Source organism: Mesoplodon mirus, assembly GCF_964341445.2.
Source record: "Mesoplodon mirus genome assembly, chromosome: 7".
NCBI classification, from domain to species: domain Eukaryota; kingdom Metazoa; phylum Chordata; class Mammalia; order Artiodactyla; family Ziphiidae; genus Mesoplodon; species Mesoplodon mirus.
In genome coordinates this window covers 111,736,725-111,748,968 of record NC_138983.1, presented here as the reverse complement: position 1 = coordinate 111,748,968, position 12,244 = coordinate 111,736,725, and the positions used below count along the sequence as shown (strand labels likewise).

The window sequence follows — 12,244 nt, the reverse complement described above, 5'->3', positions numbered from 1 at the left end:
TCTTATATGCAGTATACCTTAACAGGTCCAAACTCTTCAGAAATAGATTATCATCTGAATTAGAGAAATCCAAGTACCATGTGAACTGCCATATGGGTACAAACATTCCATCATATAGGTAACATCTTGGTAATGGTCTCCACTGATAAAATTGTTCACACTGTATTGTAAACCTTTCAAGCTTAACTAACTAAAGATGATGGGACTTATATGAAGATAAACAAGAAACCCGGCCACAAAAATAATCAAATCAACATTGCTCAAGGAAATATCGCACAGCCTATTAAGAATAAACTGCTGGCTTTATAGCCACTATATTCAAAGAAAGAAAACCAACAACTGAATACCTTCTTCACTTACTAGAAGCAGCATATTCCACACCTGAAGATTTTACTACAACCTAATAATTTATCTGGTCAACAAACATGTGGCTAAGTTTGAATGGCAGCTCCTGTAAAGCTGCAAGTGCCAACTCTGGAAGTAATCCAAGCAATTGTAAACCAGTCCTTGTCTTTGAGCCCTATATCTTTCATATGCACAGAACTAGAGGTGTCTACAAAAAAATCTCACAGATAAGAAAATCCAATGGAATGCTACAGCCATCCACTATCCATAGGTAAAATTTTTGGCAACCTATAGCATGGAATATTCTGTACAATGAACTGGCTTCAAGTAGTGCTCTTGGCTATAAAGCATGTCACCCTGAAAATAACTGAAATATACCAGTACAGAGATTCATGGGTCAGAACTGGTGAGCTAGCTTAGGGTTTCTCAACCTCAGTACTATTGACAATCTGTACTGGAAAATTATTTGTTATGAGGAGATGCCCTGTACATTTTAAAGATATCCTTGGAATAGACGCACCAAGTTGTTACAACCAAAAATGTCTCCAGTCATTGCCAAGTGTCCCCTGGGGGACAAAATCACTACCATTAGAGAACCATTGGTCTAGCTGTGTTCAGGCCATTAGGCCGCCTAGACTCAGCTGGGCTACCAAAGACATACCTATATGGAGAACCACCCTCTAGAAACAGATACAGAAATTAATCACAAGGCTAATCTTTATGTTGCACATACATATGTCTGTATGAAGGAGTCATGCCTAAAGTGAAGAATTTGGTCTAAAACAGCCAATCAAGAATGTTTAGCTATCATCTCTACTATAACACTCGAATCCATACTCAAACCCCAAATGGAAATGAAATAACTGTAAAGGATTAGAATGATTAATAAAAATAATTTTGACATCTATTGCCAGCAAAACTTAAACTGTTTGCCAACTACACTAGCCTCTCCTTCAGCAACTTCTACATAGATAGCTGGTCAAGCGGTCTTCAGTTATTTGACAGTTTCAAACTTCTACATCTAACTTCTGCCTTGGGTGAGCTACTAGGAACACAGGAAACAGGAAATTTAAAACAATGAGACTTTGATGAAGAATTGTACCTTGCTCTTCTTTTTGATCAATACACATTTGAGGGGATTTTTGAACTGCATAAATTTGAGGAGGAGAAGTATATTCTATTCCTATTACTTGTGCCTTTGACATCATTATGTAGAAAGGCAGTTCATGTTGCTTTAAGAACAAGATTAAGAACACTGGGATGTAAATGAACTTGGACACAGGCTTTGTTTTACATCTTTCTAGGACAACCATCCTCTGTCCCCACAGGAAATGTATGATGACAAATGGCTATTCATGAGGAACTCAAAACTGTAGAAAAGGACAATCTGAAGTATACTCAAAGGGGATAACAGACTTCAACTGATGTGACATGAACACATGTGACTCTGGATTGAAGGTGGAAAAAGTAAGGTAGGGGCAGAGGTAACTCTCTTTTTCTCAATGAAGTGAACAGAGATTAACAAATTGACCCAAACAGCCCTGAACAACTATCTGGAATAGTGGTTCATCATGTGAACCAATCATGATGTAGAATATTATCATTTTTTACCAGATCCAATTTCAGGGGACCTTATCAAACTCCATTCTCAGACAATGCAGCAGATATGGCTAAAACGTAATACCAATAAGAGCTCACCGAGATATATTTAATGAGCCCTCAAGGGTCAGCATATAGACTAAAGAGAGTCAAATCCAGATGATCCTAAAGGTTCATTTCCACCCCCTTTAAGATAGTATAGCAAGAGGTAGTGCAACAGATCTGAATTAGCTCCAGTAAAGAACAGACTGAGACCAGAGACTGAACCCCAGGAAGTAAGTCCAGGCTATATCGGCAACAGTCCCACTACTAGGGTTCTTTCCATAACATATCAACCACGGCTAGGCTAAGCATACCTATTTGTGGGATAACAGGTGATCAGTAAATAGTGCATTCTTTGCTATTTCTCTGCTTTGCCCCCAATAACTCCAATTTTCTAAACTTTGTGGTGCTAGCAAAGTGTGTGGTGTAAGTAAGTGTATGTACTTATATATAATATAAGTACATGTCTATGACATTTTGCACAACAAGCTCTTACATAACTTTTCTAATATCAAAGTCTGGGTTAGGTGTCTGCACAGAAAAGAGGTAACATAACAGTCCTAAGACCAGTATCCTTAGAGAGGCCTGCTTGCAAGCTTGGCCCATAACCATTGTATGGGAATGTGGATTTTGTTAAGGTTCTCACCATTCCCAGAATAGGTAAGAATGGCTCACTGTGCTTAAACTATTTGTTCAAACGATACGGTTTACACTGAACACCTGCCTTCCTTTGGGAAGTCTGGAATTTTGCTACCTGCTAGACAGAGTGTGCTTACATAATAAGCCCCAATAAAAACTCTGGACACTGAGTCTCTAATAAGCTTCCTTGGTAGACAACTTTCACACGTGTTGTCACAACTCAAGTTGTGACAACAAGTCCTGGGGGAATTAAGCACATTCTGTGTGACTCCAATGAAAGAAGACTCTTGGAAGCTTGCACCTGGTTTCCTGACTCCTGACTTCACCCTATGTACCTTTTCTCTTTACTGACTTTGCTTTGCATCCTTTCCCTGCAATAAATCTAAGCCATGAGTGCTGAATCCCTTGAGTCTTTCTGGTAAAATATTGTTCCTGGGAATGGTGTGGGAGACCCTGACATGGTGCCTCTTTTACAAAGGCACTTTAAGTTTTTTACTTGCTGTTACTATTAGATTCTGATGACATTACTATAATACAGTCCCCCAAAAGTTTTCCTCTCTTTAGATTCACTGAAAAGACCAGAAATGTCAAAGTTAGTTAATGAAGTTATTTTGGATTTAAAAAATAGTTACTCTCTGGAAACTGTCAAATATTCATTTACCTTGAGCAACCAGATCTCGTCTCAATAATGGATAAAGAACAGGTTCTACACCATCCATTTCTTGTATAATAAGGGTTTTCCCAAAACGTACTGCCAACTCAAGAGCTGTGATAAAGTTACTATCCTAAGAGAATAAATAAGAATACATATGAATTCTTTTATTACCTTAGATTTACAAAAGTTCTTACAGATAATGAATGAAGCTATTAACAGGAATAACACAAATATTTTAAAATTAATATGTATGTTAATAATACAACTTATTCATGATTGCTTTTCCAGTTAAAAGTACTTGGTGATGAATCAATTTAGTTGAATAAATTATCAAATAAATTCATAAATAATTTAAATAGATATATTAGAAAAAAAGGATTTTTACATTAACAATAAAAAAGCCTTTTAAAATTTTATACTATGATTTCAAACTGATGCAGAAATTTTCAAATTCTACATGCAACAAGTTACTCATCCAAGTATTAATAAAAACTACTTTGGTTGTATTCAATATCATACATTGAATGGAAGAAGAAAGACAAGATGATGAATTCTAGTAAACTTATCTTGATGTGATAGTTCTAATTACTGTGAAAAAAACCTTTAGATAAAATTCTATAACCATGCAAGAATTTTTAGGCTTTCTGGCTAGGTAAAGAGTCATTTTAAATACCACTTCAAGCCTCCAACTGTGGTTTAAAAAACTTTAAATATTTGGATAATAATTATTAAGATCTCCTACTATAACCATAAGTGACATTAAATATTTTATATATTATATAAATATATTACAATTATTCTTAAACACAAGTGAGTTAGATATCCCCATTTTATAAGTGAAGAACATTTTAAAGAGGTAATTTTTCAAGCACCTAAAGCATATCTATAAAAATTAATCATACACTAAGGCTTCCTCAAAAAAAAAAAAAAAAACTGACCAAAAATAATATCTTTGGTGAGATAAACATGACAGTGAAAAGTCACTAGACAAAACACGATGATTACATTTCACTGACCAACTGTCAAATCTTGGTACAAAACAAAGATGCTCATTGATGAGTTACAGGAACAGGAAATTATAAAGTCAAGGTTTTCCTAATTCTCCAAACTAAGTAATTTACTTCTATAGCATCTTATAATTGTGTTTAATCATAATTTAGTGTAAATGCTTATTTGTATAGTGTAAGTAATTACTTAATTTTCATCTCCATGAGGGCAGGAACTACTCACTTATAAATTCCCAGGGCTTAGATCAATACCTCGCATATAGAAGCAATCAAACAAATATTCTTGTTCCTTTTTACAAATTAGAAGACTAAAGCTAAGAAAGCTACATTTCCTTCCCAGGACCCATACCAGGTAAGTTATAAGACTCAGTTTTGAATCTATGTTTTCTGATTATAGTTCTTTTCACCACAAGATACCATTACTAGTGGTATCTAAATTATAAGTAATACACACCTGCTGGTTAATAACTTCCAAACGTGAGTCTTTCAAATGTGTCTTTAACCATTCTGTAGCTTGGGAAGAAGGGTCTACAAGAAATGGGCAAACTCGACTCTAATTAAAAAAAAAAAGATCATAAGCTTTCATTAAATGAAAATAATTTCTTAAAAATTATTAATCAAATTATGAGTGAGTTTTTCTCTCAGGGTTTAGAGAACACAAATATACAACTACAATGAGGAAATAAGGGTACAGTTTTTAGAGGCACCAGAGGTTACATTAATCAATTTTACCAGGAATTAGTACTAGGTAATTAAATTTAACCACAGTAAAGTGAATATAGTCTTATTTACTACACAATAACACAGAAAATGTATATTAACAATACCGTAAGCAGGAGTTCTAGTCCTAAGTTGATGCCATTTGTACCTCTCTTTTTGATTTTAAAATACACAGCCAAGTCATTCCCTAACTTTAGATATTCTTTGGTTGAGTAAACCATAGAGGCCTTTCAAGAGAAGTACGAGCTAATCATAAAAGTATCGCTGAAATAATTAGCAATAAAATTATTTATATTTCAAGACTAATTTCTCTAAAGTACTACATAGTTAATATTACAAAAGGAGTATCCTAGAAGAGAAAATTACATAAGTTGATAGGTTAAGCTCTAACAAACTAGGAACTAAACTCATTACAGAACGCCTTGCACTAATTAAACTCTGAAACAAACAGAAAATTAGAAACCTGGCATTGTGCCCTATACATACAATGACATTTAGCAAATGAAAGGAAGCCATTTATACATCTGATCAATTTAAATATATGTAAATAAATTTAAATAAATATGATAAATTTTAAACCATCTAATAGTCATTGTTACCTAGTAAATTAGATTTAAATAACAGCTGACCTTATTTTTCTTAAATTTTCACATTTATTTGAAAAATGTAATGCAGTTGTGTGCTATAGGGATAAAATAACACATGAAAGTCACAGTGAAGTGAAGACTTAGAACTGGGGTAGATCTAATAAGAACATGGATGTTATCTTAGTGGCATACCAAGAGGGAGAGGGATGGTGGGAATCACATGCCCTGGGGATTAACAGCATTTTATCAGAAATGCTGTTTAAAATTGCCAGCACATGGTGATAATAAAGAGCTGACTGACTTTTAAACAGTTTTATTATTGTTTTAAAATTTTCTCTAGACAATGAGGCCTCTTTTTACTTGCACCCAGAATGGACCGCTCCCACCACAGCTCCACAGTGTTACCCCACTGTATGATCTTCCCCCAGCATCTATTTCTGGAGGCATCCAGAAATAGCAAAATAATATGGCTAGTAAATAGCTTCTTAAGTATTACCAAAGTATTACACCTAGGTTTTAGATCTCATTTTATGCTAGCATTCAATAGCAAACATTCCACAAGTAAACTAGATTTTGCCTAACCACAAAAATAATTATTTTAAATTTTAAAAAAGTTCTTACCCATGATTTCATACCAATGATCTGATGCAGTTAAAAAGAGAATAAGATAATGTTTCAAAAAAATCATGTTTTTAGCACAGAAAATATGCTTAAGAATTTCAAAGAATACTTACAAGTTTGTGTTCATCTTATTTATACTTCTCCAGAGATTTAGAGAAGACCTCTGAGGTATATTTTAGGTCTGTGTTCCATGATTAAATGTGGTAAAATTCTACATTTAACAAATTATAGTATATCCAAAAATAGTGAGCTTTCATTCATTCATGCTATTCATTCATCTACCATATGTTGAATAATGTTTATAATAAGACAACACGAGAGATACAAAAATTAATAAGATACATTCCCTTACCCTCATTGGCCACACATCTAATAAAGAAGCAAAAAAACGAAAATTTTTTCAATCAAAGAGGACACAAAATTCTATAGGTGGATTACAGGCAGAGTTATAAGAAGCTGCTAGGAAGCAATTCAAGTCAAACTAGGTAAAAAAAAAAAAAAAATAGGATTTGGCCAGGGAAAGAAGTAAAAAAAACAAATTAGGCCAAAACAACAGCCTGATTGAGAGAAGAATGAAAAGCCTGGGAGTATTTGGAAATCTACCAGTAGTTTGGCATAGTTGGAATAAAAAGTATAGACAAAGATGATGCATATAAAATGGCAGGAGTAATCAGAGGTCTTTCTGATCATGAAGAGCATTTTATGCGATGTTTAAGGATAATGAAATTTTTATACTGCAGGTAATGGGTAGTCACTGAAACATATTAATCAAGGAACTGTGATGATCAGATTAACATTTTAGGAGGATCACTCCAAAATAAAGGAACTGATACAGGGGCAGGGGACCAATTGCTATAATAATGTATTTATCCAGGTACAACATGATGAAGGCCTAACTGAAGCCACTGGCAGTAGATGTGGTTAGAAGAGAATAAATTCATGACACATTTGAGAAGTAGATTTGACAAGACTTGATGAATAACTAACTGAATGTAAAATTAAAGAGACATAGTAAGAATGAGTTGCAGATTTGCAGTTTGCATTACTGGACCAAGATTGTGACATCTCCAGTGTTAGGAAATAAAAGAGAAACAGGGAGTGGGTGAGGAAGAGAAACAATTATTAAAGTACATAGCTACCTTTGCCTAGCATGCATGCCCCACTCAATGCATTTCTCATGGGATTATCAATCATCTAGCACTGCACACAAGGGATGAGCAGGTGACCCAAACTAACCAATCAGAATATTTTTGGGGGAGTAACAAATACTGGAAAGGAAGGAAAGAGATATCTTTAGCCTGAGAACATAAATTGTGATCATGGTAAACCTGGAGTCACCAATGTCTATACTTAACACAGGGTAGAAAGAACCTATCCAAGAATAAACCCATCTCTTAAGATGGAGAGAGAGAAAGAGAGATGTCCTGGTAACACCACTCGAATCCTGAAGCTAGTCCCAATCTTTTGAACATCTCAGTTATTTAAAAGCATAAGTTGCTTAAAAAAAAAAAAAGTACTAAAGTTGGCCACTAAAAGATTCTTGACTAAAAGTTTTTTAAAAAAATGATTAAAGACAGAGCTTGAGCTACCTACAAAGCTCCAAGTAACAATATCTAACAGGAAATTAGAACTATAGAGCTCAAAACAGAGGTCAAAGGCTAGAGACACATGATATCTATTGGCAAAAAAAAAAAAGATTAGGTAGTGGACATTTTTGAAAGAGATTATTTTTTTTCTTCCAGTTTTACTGATATAATTGACACACAACACTGTGTAAGTTAAGATGTATAGCATAATGATCTGACTTACATACATCATGAAATGATTATCACAGTAAGTTTAGGGAAAATCCATCATCTCATACAGGTACAAAATTAGAGAAATAGAAAAAAAAATTTTTTCCTTGTCATGAGAATTCTTAGGATTTGCTCTCTAAGCAACTTTCATATATAACGTACAGCAGTGTTAATTATATTTATCATGTTGTACATAACATCCTTAGTGCTTATTTATCTTATAACTGGAAGTTTGCACTTTTTGACTTTCATATAATAAAAGACTATTTTTAAAACATCTATAAAACTCTATAATTTTATTTTTAATTTTAATAACCACAAATGGGATAAGAGTAGAAACATTTTGTAAATAAAACTAAAGCTCATCTTTTGATAAGATAGGAGAATTATATTAACAGGAATAACATAAAATAAATAAGTTAAAACATACACAGAAAAACACACACATATCTTTGAGAGGCAGCTTTACAGCATAGACTGGCTAGATGGCAGTGTTTGAATCTTGGCTCTACCTCTTGACAGCTCTGTGACCCTGAACAAGAAACTTAATCCTTTTGTGTCTCAACTTCCTTATCTACAAAAAGGGATAATACATGTACCTACTAAATAGGGTTGATTTGAAAATTAAATGAGTTAAGTGTTTAAGTGCTTTACTTGTATTAATTCTTAAATAATAATATATGAAGAACATAGTAAGTACATGTAAGTGTTGATTATTATTATGCACTTGGGATTTAAGGAAAAAATGTTTTCCCTATGCAATTTACCTTTACAATTTTATATTCTTTAGACTAATAGAAAATTAGTTTGCCTTTCCTCAGCATACACTAAATGGCAGGAAGGGAAAAAAAATCTCAGAAATTGAATGGTGTAAAGAAAACTAATTTGACACTGAACTGTCCATAAACAATAAAAAAAAATACCTAGTACATCTTCACAAGAAAAATTTATAATACTGTGAAATTTAAACCAAGAAAAATTTACAACACTGTGAAATTTAAATTAATCATATTTTTCAATCTTCTTTCTGGATGCTTTCGCTCACACCTCTCCATAGTGTCTAATAGTCTCACACGCTCCATTTATCCCCTGAGTTCCACAATATTACAAAGATCGTACAATTATCTTCCAAAAAAGGACACGTTTGAGAGTAAAGAAAAAATTATTAATAATCACATCAGGAGAACAGGTGTAAATCACAGTCCAAGCAATCCAGGACACCATGGCCAAGATTTTCCCCTGCTCAAGGACATAGGTCATATGAGCTTTCTGTGGCAGATAATTATTTGACTATTTCCTCACCCAGATAACACATGTGCTTCAATAGTTAGCTTAAACCAAATATGAGAATTCCAAGAATCTTTTGTTGTAAGACAAGGAATAATTTTGGACATAAAAGGCTATCCTTAGCACCAATAAGGGATTGAGTGACTATAGAGCTCGAATCTGGGAAATCTCACACTGAATCTCTGAAAAGCTTTATTGTAGTTAATGAGGAGACATGCTATATCTCTGAATCAAAAATACATTTAATTCATCACATCTAGTCATTTTTTTCTCAGGGAAGACTCCCAGAAACCCAATTTGTACATATTTAGACATCTAACTTCATATCACATGGTAATGTTAATGGGTAGATGTTATAGACTTGTTGTATCCAACCACACCTGCAACTACAACAGTTTATTCTAAATCTAGCCCACCTTAGAATTAAGATAAAATGTTAACCATAATGGAAAATTCATTTCAACAAAATGACTAATTAACAAATTTTTCGAAATGGTTTTGTTTTGTCATATAAATGCATATAAGTGTCTGTAAGAAACTTGGCAATATTAAATACAAAGTATACTAAGCTTGTCATTAAAATTAATTGCAAAGACAATATCCCCCAAATTCATCATGAAAGACAATTTAGTTCAGAATACAAAAGTAAATATTTTCAATTACTATTATCAGTAAAAAATAAAAATTATTGTGATATATTTTTTCTAAAAGCCTCTGATTTCTTATGGAATAAAAAAGAAAAATTCTTAAACTAGTATTTTTTTTTTTAAATCTGCTAACAATTGCTTTCTTGGAGTACTGAAAATGGAGTGACTATGAAACCTTGGGAAAGGAATAACAAATGATAGAAAGTACTAGGTTGTAATGAATTTATTTACATACACATTTAGAGTTCCAGATTTGTAATTCTAGAGTGAAAAATAATGATAAAAATGTTTAAAAATAAATTAAAGTTTAAGCCAAATCAAATTAAAAGAAGGCAAAATTGTGTAATCTTTGTTCAACGACTTCTATGCTAGTAAGACACCAATGTATAGAGTCAAAGCATAGTCAGCTGATTAACAGGTCAAATTAAACAGAATAAATTATCTAGGAATGAACAGGGACCACAATTCATACTCACAATATGAATCTTATAATAATATAGCCTACACTGCCTAAGGAGAAGCATTTAATGTTTATATTTTCTTTGAGATGTGGAGTTATGGGATAAAGAAATGGTGTGTGGACAGAGAGAAAAGTTGTAGAGAAGAAAGAAAACACTGGTAATATAGAGTATAAACTGTTGAGGTAAAAAGAACAGAAAAAACAAAACATATTTTCAAGGGGGAAACGTTATCTTCCAAATCCTGTATCAGAAAGGTAAACTAAAGTAATGGTAAAAAAAATCAAACTTCATACAAAGAAATGATTTGCTTGTATACAAGATTTTGAATTTGTTTTTCACACTCACTGCTAATTAAGGTATAATTGTTTCAACTTTAAATAATTACTTTTTGGAAACATATACTATGTAAAAGAACAATTTTCCAAAATATGCACATGGTTATCTTTAACTTATAACCCAAAACTTATCCATCTTCACTTTCCATAACTTTGTAAAACAAAATGAAATAAAAGTATAAGATTTTTATTTTTAAAATATACTCTAGATGAAAGAACTATATAACCAAATGAATCAAGTATCCCTAAAACATTTCTATTATTATCAGGAAGTTCAATTAAAAATATTTTGCCATCAAAATGATACCATTTTTATTTATACTTTTATATTAAGGTAAAAAATAAATTACACTGAAAATTTTAGAGATGCTACCTGAATCACAAATGGATTTTTATTAGCAAAATATTTTTACTTTTACTTAACTAAGACTAACTGTGAAAGCCTACGGATTTAAAGAAGGTTCTTCATGGAGCAAGCTTCAAAAGAAACATTTCTAATGGGAAAATTAAAGTAGATTAATTACCTGTAAGATAACAAGAGCATTTTCTACGGAAAGATCATCTGATGGTAGGCCTTCACTTTTCCAAATTAACTGTTCACTTTCAGTACAAAGAAATCTCCTCAGATCAAATTCTGAAAAATTAAAGATATCAATAATACTTTACTACAATAATCTTATGCTTGATAAAAGAAAGGGAATAAAACTATTTATAATATACTCAAACAACAGTCCCATGATCATTCTTAATACGCAATCCCTCCTTCTGCATTTAGAATCAGAAACTAAAGAGAAAAAAAGTTTTAAAAAGTGTGAAGGAATGAAACTCAAATTATATTTCTTCTATCAAATGAATGTACCACAACTATAATAATTTGCGAAAACCACAAAATTCACAAAGAATTTTGGAATTCCTACATCTCATCTTACCATATGAAATTAGTGTAAAAATTAATAAAATGTTTAACTGCATTCATACAACATCAAAATAATTCAGTGGTGTCAGTTTCAAAAAGAGATTTTATGGGTAGAAGAGTCATTATACTAAAGCAATTCTCAGAACATTTGTAGAATTTAGCACATCTAAAGTAGTTATGGTATCCTTTAACTTACAGAAAATTTTCCTCATTTAAAAAAAAAGTAAAATGACAAAAATCAAAAGATGTGCTTTTTAGTATATTGAAATTTCAAATTTATGAATAACTAAATACAAACTTTCAAGACCAGCTGACTTGGTCCATTCTACCAAACAGGTTTTTCTCAGACCCTCAGGAGCAGCAGAAAGATATGTAATAAATGCAGCAGCTAGCTGAGCTCTTTTAGGAAGAGTAGCTAATTCCTCTGTTATCTCTTTAACCTGGAAAAAAAAGGAGAGAGAGAGCAACATATGGATATGTTCTAAGATAGAAAAAAATATTGATAGCTTCACAAATTGAAATTTTGACTATAGAAAAAATCATTTATTGGTTTAAAGTAATAACATGTCTGAACAAAATTGTCGAAA

At 32.4% G+C, this 12,244-nt stretch overlaps 1 protein-coding gene across 1 annotated transcript in view; it reads right to left on the bottom strand.

Moving 5' to 3' along the window:
• The window catches only part of DYNC2H1 (dynein cytoplasmic 2 heavy chain 1), a 400,170-nt gene that overhangs the window by 249,137 nt on the left and 138,789 nt on the right, over positions 1-12,244 (bottom strand). The window contains exons 62-65 of the mRNA XM_082626481.1: positions 11,956-12,097; positions 11,266-11,375; positions 4,742-4,840; positions 3,287-3,410 (exon numbers count right to left, since the gene is read on the bottom strand). Of these exons, the coding sequence (XP_082482607.1) occupies positions 3,287-3,410; positions 4,742-4,840; positions 11,266-11,375; positions 11,956-12,097 (475 nt within the window). The remainder of the gene's footprint in view (positions 1-3,286; positions 3,411-4,741; positions 4,841-11,265; positions 11,376-11,955; positions 12,098-12,244) is intronic.